This window comes from Morone saxatilis, unplaced genomic scaffold (genome assembly GCF_004916995.1).
Source record: "Morone saxatilis isolate NCDOM2014 unplaced genomic scaffold, NCSU_SB_2.0 Contig16, whole genome shotgun sequence".
Lineage (NCBI taxonomy): Eukaryota > Metazoa > Chordata > Actinopteri > Moronidae > Morone > Morone saxatilis.
Window position 1 is genome coordinate 27,406,565 of NW_023339718.1, and position 7,280 is coordinate 27,413,844.

Sequence of the window (7,280 nt, forward strand, 5' to 3'; positions counted from 1 at the left end):
GATGTTGTACATGCCACGTTTCTTCTCTGAATAACTTTGAGGAAAAATGGGTCGTTCTAGAACAGTTGTTCAGAAGAACAGCGTGCTATGATATGAAACGTTGATTGGGTGGAGGAGGGGAAAGAATATTATAATAAGTGCCAGGAAAATGCATAGGCTGCCGTCGGGGCTAAAATGATCTCTAATGCTTTAAAATCTGAAAGCAAAACCCAGAGAGAGTGGGAAGAAAACAGAAAACTACCATTGGAATGGGATCGAAGAATAGGCCAGGAATGGCGGGGGCGGGGGGGGGGGCAAAAGGACTCCAGCTATGATCAGCTACAGGGTGATCAAAGACGGGTCTGAAGTTACCTGGCCTGGAGTACTGGTGAACAATTAGAAGAACGCTTTGTGTGAAGCTAATCTAGTCGGCAAGAAGGCCCCCGCAAATCCCACTGTTAAAAAACAAAGATGCTGCTGAAGGAGGATAGAATTGCCAAAGAACAACACCGACCGGCCTAAGAGAAAGGGGGAAAACATTTTTGTGGGACTGGATGAAAGTAAGACTGCTCTTTTTTTGGTCAAGGGGGCCGCAGAGGACAGTTTGTCAGACGACCCCCAAACACTGAATTCAAGCCACAGTACACTCTGAAGACAGTGAAGCATGGTGGTGCAAGCATCATGATATGGGGATGTTTCTCTTACTATGGTGTCGGGCCTATTTATCGCATACCAGGGATCATGGATCAGTTTGCATATATCAAAATACTTGGAGGTCATGTTGCCCTATGCTGCAGAGGAGATGCCCTTGAAATGGGTGTTTCAGTAAGACAACGACCCCAAACACACCAGTAAGCAAACAGCATTTTGGTTCCAGACCAACAAAATTAAAGTTATGGAGTGGCCAGCCCAATCCCCGGACCTTAATCCGATAGAAAACTTGTGGGGTGACATCAAAAATGCTGTTTCTGAGGCAAAAGCAAGAAATGCAGAGGAACTGTGGAATGTTGTCAAATCATCCTGGGCTGGAATACCTGTTCACAGGTGCCAGAAGTTGGTTGACTCCATGCAACACAGATGTGAAGCAGTTCTCAGAAACAGTGGTTATACAATTAAAAATATTAGTTTAGCGATTCACAGGAATGCTAAATCCAGTAAAATATTAAATACAGTAAATATTTGAGTTTGTAACAAAAAATGCAGGCACTATTTTTTTGAACAGCCCAATATTCATTTTTCTTCATTTTCTGTAAAGTAATTCAAATATTGATACATTTTTCTTCATGTTTTGATGCAGAATATAATGTGCAGTGTTCCCAACGCATGGAAATAAAAACTATTATAAGGATTTTGAGCTTTACTCTCGTTTTTAAACACACTGCTATTATTTTGGACTGTATATAGAGTGCTTAAGGGGGTTCGTGTTTAATGGTAAGGAAGTGACTGATAAGCATTTGGTCACAGGACCATTTTTGTGAAAGACCTCAACCTTCCATGTATAAATTAGACATAGGACAACAGGTGTGTTTCTGCTTAAAGGATGTACTGAGGGGTATATGAGGGAGAGAATACTCATGCTGTGGCCTACTCTCCATGCTATAATGAAGTGTCTTGATTATCACACCGACTTGCAAGTCAGAAGTAGCAACTCTCAATCTTGGAAGAATTTCCACGACAGAAGTGGCAATAATTCTTTTGCAATTTTCATATTCTCCCAGTTTCACTGCAAAAAATGCCTACAAACATTGCAACATGTATTGCATTTTTTTTTAGAAAAGCTGCTTGAAATCCTCTCTGTGAGAAACAGTAGCCTCAATCCTCAATCTTTTCTGTGACAAACATGAGAGAACCCTTGGTTTAAACCTTTGTTAGGTTTGTCATGTAAATAATGATTGCTTAAACTGTTCAATACAATGATCAATGCACAATTCTGCAGTATGGATCTCAGCCCCTTCAGTTTTATTTTGCCCAATGATTAAGTAACAGAAGTCAGCCACTGGTAGGAAATAGCTGTTTCTCAACATAAAATACAGTCCCCATTTATGATCTTCCTCAGTGTCACAACAGTTGGTCCGCAGTCTTCAGTCTTATATCAATGTGCCTTTCTTTAACGCACATAATTCTTGGGATACAGCTTGAAGAGCTTCTCCTCCTGTGTGGGTTCAAATCCATATTTCTCCAGCTGCTCTTTGCTGAAAGTGCCCTCTTCGAAGTCTTTCCTGATCTGAGGAGCCACAACCTCATCAAACACGCTTTGTGCTGTGAGTGGAGGTTCTGTTCCTCTAGGGCAGCGATATGATACATAGGGTTTGAGTTTAAATCCTTCCAAATTAGGCACCACAAACTCAGGAATCATGGCCCGTATGGTCAGAAACTTTCTGCTTGGGAGCCTCAGTCCAGTGGGCCGTGCGCCCCTGCCTTTATTGTGAGTCCTTGACCCACGCTTGCTGGTAAACTCAGCCATTCTGTCTGCTCCTCTTATCAGACCCCTCATCAGCGTGGATAACACACCCATGGTGCCACTGTGGTCTCTCTTGCCACGACTGAGAAAACCTGTGGAGAATAAGCGATTGTTTACATTTTTTTTTAAATAATAATTGTGTATTTAGAAAGGTAGATTGGGAAACAGACAGACACAAATTACATACTTTCAAGTATGACTGCAGATACATAAGTACAACAAAACTACTGAAATGAGAGAATGCAACTTCATTTTTTTGATCTCATTCCATTTTAATGCAGCATTATATATAAACCCACTCTTCCCAAGTTCAGTGTGAACAAGAGGTACAGCTAACACTAAAATGTCTTGTGACCTGACATAAATGTAACCAACAGCAGAGGTAATCAGGCAGTTTCTACATTAGTGCCTTATAAATAATCATACAATGCTGCTCCCCTCTGTTTTTGTAAGTAGAACCCTCCCACCTTCTCATAAAGGATGAAACCATGAGTGAGAAATGCATTGCCTATGATGAAGGCCAGTGCACTGTGATACACAGTCAAGAGGCTTTAAGGTGGAGGGAGAACCATGCATATACACAATTAGCTCCAAGAATTGTAGATTATAAGATGGTCTTTCAATTAGCAGTAGAGAAATACGATTTGTTGTAGTGCTGGGTGATATACTGACTAGTTTCCCCTATGATATGAATTTGTCATACACAACTGGCTGTGTATTGGCATGAGTCTGGCAATACAATACATATCACAACACGAGGGTTGCTGTAAGTCATTTCTTTCCTGTACAATAGAACATCTGATAAATATCTCTTTGAATACTTGTGTCAGTTTACAGTGCTATTCTAAAATATTTGGCTTTGAAAAGGAAGCAATGTTAAAATTTGTTGGCTTTATATTTCATATTTTTAAGTTCTGTTTTTAATACGTTGCAGTTTGCACAATAAAACACGTTTACATTCTGATTCCTTCATGTATTGGATTAATCTGTGGGGCCAAGAAAGCCCTATAGTAATCAAAGCCTTCCGTGTATTTATATATATGCCATTATAATGTTTCTATATTCTATGTACTCCTGACAGTAGAATAATAAACCTATGAACCTAACCTATATAAAAGGACTTGCCGTGATATACCGTGAAACCGCCAGATTCTTAAAAAAACTACCTTGATACAAATTTTTAGTCAAGCACTCATTTGTTTCTACAAAACTCCAATTAGGACTTCCGTTTAGATGATTGATAGGTGTTCCAGGCTCAAAGATTACCATTAAACAGTTATACAGCAGTTCATTTCTATAACAATGTTTTATATCCTTGTAAATACGACTGGACAAAGTAGAGCAACCAGGCTTAAGGGAGTGCAACGAAACAGTCACCTCATTGTGTAACATGTTAGTCTCCGTTAGTTCTCTTACTGAATCGACGTAAGATGTTAGCACTGCTTATAGTTACAATAACGATGGGTCAAGGTAAGAAAAGCCTGCGTGACGTTTCTAACTTAGGCTAGAGAACACTCGAAACCTAACGTTACTTCCCTTCTGTATACTGCTAGCGCATAAACTAGGTAGCTAACGATAACGAACGAGCCAGCTAATGCTACATCGTCTGTTAGCAAGCAAATTACGAATTTACACTAAAATAATAGATACCGTTAAAATGTTCTAATTTTAAGTTCATAAATTGTTGCAAAATTCGACTCATCTCACCTTGAGCAGTGTGGGTCCAATACGAGCGATGTGCCCGACTTTCCAATGAAATGTGCAGTGATTGGCCGAAAGGAAACACCATCCACCAATTAAAATCCGAGATACTCGCACTGAACTATCAGTGATTGGGGTGCGTCAAGTAAGCCAAAGTATCCTGAAACGCAGACAGTTTACCCTTCAAAATAAATGCATGCAAGGCACATTCCTGTGTGCAAAGCCAGAGTTCTCTGTTAATGTTTAGCTGAACTATGGCTGTACTCTGTATCACTAAAAAGTAAAATGTAGCCATTGTCTATGCCTGCATTACATCTGAGTCTCCGTACGTTTTCGTCAATAAGGCTTTTATTTTGATATGAATGACAGGATATTCTGATTATTTTTATCAACCTGTCTTTATAGCGTTCTGGGGCATGCAGCCGTACACAAAAAACTTTGACACGAGAAGGGTACGTGGGAAAAACAGTTGGTCGCTTCAGTCGGAAAGGGTTAGCTGAAGGTGGATTTGTGCGTTTGTGTTAGTTACACACTCTGTCAGTGCGGACTCGTTCGCTCAGTTTTTCGCTCTTGTTGTGTTGTGTTCTTGTGTAGCTGACTGCAGCCACAGAAGCGGACCCCGCGGACGCAGTCTGTGAGAAGAATGTTTGATCATTTGCTTCTATTGTCAACTACGTTATAGGTAAATATTATAAGTGTGAGTTATTGTGTTTTATTGACTAGGGTTGTAAGAAAATATCTATACTTGAGTATCGCGGTATTTAGTTTTGTGGTATTGTCCTGATTCTCAAAAACACTGTATTGATTTTTGCGTTGAAACCCCCAACAGCTAGATAGCCGTGATGTAAATGTAAACTGACTGACTGGCTATGATTTTTATGTTACAGTGACTGTGACAAATACAAATGCAGATTCCACTGAGATAGCAGGTTATAGTCTTGCATACAGTATAGCAATATATTATATTGAACCGTGACCCCTGTATTGTGATCTTGCCAATATACGGTTTACATATACATATACATACTACATTTAAATCCTGTCAACCAGGGATATGAAACTCCATTATTGACTCTCAATTGAGTCTAAGATCCATTTTCCAATTTGGCATACATAATCCATAGTACACTAATAAAAACATGTATTGGCGTTTGGTACAAAAAGACATACTCAGGATTACTAGTAAATAAGCAAGAGAGGTGAGCCTGATGTATTTGGAGAACAAAATAAACATGGTAGCCTAATCTTTCCCCTTTGGACAACACTTTTGGCATGTTTTTCAGTTCTGTCTGTCTGTCTGTCAGTCTGTTAGTTGAACCCATTGGAGCTTAGCAGTGTATATACCGTAGCAGTGTATCAGTGCAGAAGGGGTGTCTGGTTACCTGCACTGATCTGGTAACGTTAGCTGATCTTTAACCCAGATATCTGAAACCTTTTGCTCTGTGACCCTGTGCTGCTCAGTTTGGTGGAGCAAGGTGTTAATGTTGCTATCTAGGGTTGAGGGTTCGAGTCCTGGGCTTTTTTTATAATGATTACAAAAGCTTAATCAAAATACAGCACCATGATGTTTAAATTCTTTAATTTCAGTCTCAGAGATTGCCTTGTCTTTTTGACCAGTCATGGAAGACAATGAGGAAGAGGAGAACTGCAATATATACCCGGTATGTTGTTCCTCAACACCATTCATTGCACTTCATTGTTAAAAAAAATTAAGGGCGATATTTAGTTTTGTGATATTGTATTGAATTATTATATTAAAATAAAAGACAGATCGTCGCTCCCATCTTTTGCCACTCTGAGCCAGACTTTGTGCACTGCAGTATCAAAGTCCCGCCCATACACCCAGCCGACTCAATCGCAAGCAGGGCTCAGCTATCAATCATGATGTGAAACCCCCTTTTTATAGCTTCAAATAACTAATCAAAACCAAACTTATCAGAAAAATTAACACTTGAACAAACATCGGCGTGATGACATTTATTTGATGTGTACTTTTCACTATTTTTTTTTGTCCCATCTGCTAATATGGAAGCAGCGTGCTTTATGACCTATACTGCAGTCAGCCACCAGAGGGCGATAGAGATATTTTCGATTCACTTTTGGTTAAAACCACAGCTAGATAGCGTCAAATCATAAAAGTTATCTCAGGACACTTTTCAAATAGAGCAGGTCTAGACCATACTCCTTAAAGTTCCATGTCCTTTTCCTTAGGTATTTAGGTACAAGATTATGATGATATAACAGTCGTCATAACACAGATGTGTGCAATACATGACAAACATCCTGCACCGCTTAATGTTTTTAACCCTATTATTCCCATGTTAAAAAAAAAAAAACTAGTTTTGCCCTCATGAAAAGGCTAAAGAAACTGGATCACATTTTCAACTAAATAAACTGCTACACCAATCCTTGTTCTAGCTTTAATTGCTCATACATTTCTTAACAGAGCCCTGTCCCATGTCCAGTTGATTTAATTCCCTCAGTGTTCTTTCTGTGCTTTATATTTCAGAGCCTGGTTCCTCTCGGGAGTGAGATCAGGGCCAGGATGCAGCAGTTTGTGGAGGAAAGGACGGAAGCCAACATGGTAACAACTGACAGGCAATTTCAGATCAAGGGGATGGGACGATAAACAATTTTATTGTGAAAAAACACTTGCATATTAATCGTGGTGGATTTTCAGTATCGTGAATATCCTCACAAGTGACTTGAAAAAGTTGTATGTCTGGCTAATGTGCAGTCTTATATTGGTTTCCTGATTTATTTGGAATCACCAGTCAGCCATTCTGTTCCAGTTTCTGTTGAGTTCCAACACAAGCGCACCTCATTCTACTTAATGAGGTACTGATTAGGTGATCACCTAAACCAAATATTATTTAACAATTATTTAACAAGGAAAAGTATAAAAACCACTGCTGTGGTCATCACTACCCTAGTAGTACCTCAAAAGTAAGAGTGAGGAAAAGAAGGGCTCAATTCTGGCTTTATTGGCAGACAGATAAAGTGAGCGCCAGGTTGTCTACATCCTTAAAATTTCAAAGATGACGGTTCATAAGAACAGGGTCAAGCAGCAGACATTGAGGACGATTCAATTCAATTCAATTCAATTCAATTTTATTTGTATAGCATCAATTCATAACAG

At 39.4% G+C, this 7,280-nt stretch overlaps 2 protein-coding genes across 2 annotated transcripts in view; one reads left to right on the forward strand and one right to left on the reverse strand.

Annotated features, from left to right (window-relative positions):
* Positions 1-1,907: 1,907 nt before the first annotated feature.
* mrpl41 (mitochondrial ribosomal protein L41) lies at positions 1,908-4,226 on the reverse strand. Its single transcript, XM_035657921.1, has 2 exons — positions 4,148-4,226; positions 1,908-2,532 (listed from the first exon to the last, which is right to left on the reverse strand). The coding sequence occupies exon 2, from the start codon at positions 2,492-2,494 to the stop codon at positions 2,087-2,089; it is 408 nt and encodes a 135-aa protein (XP_035513814.1). The 5' UTR covers positions 2,495-2,532; positions 4,148-4,226; the 3' UTR covers positions 1,908-2,086.
* Positions 4,227-4,557: 331 nt separating this feature from the next.
* Positions 4,558-7,280, forward strand: part of pnpla7b (patatin-like phospholipase domain containing 7b) — a gene marked incomplete in the record, with an annotated part of 27,702 nt that continues 24,979 nt past the window's right edge. The window contains 3 exon segments of the mRNA XM_035658043.1: positions 4,558-4,823; positions 5,729-5,802; positions 6,651-6,725. Of these exon segments, the coding sequence (XP_035513936.1) occupies positions 5,761-5,802; positions 6,651-6,725 (117 nt within the window).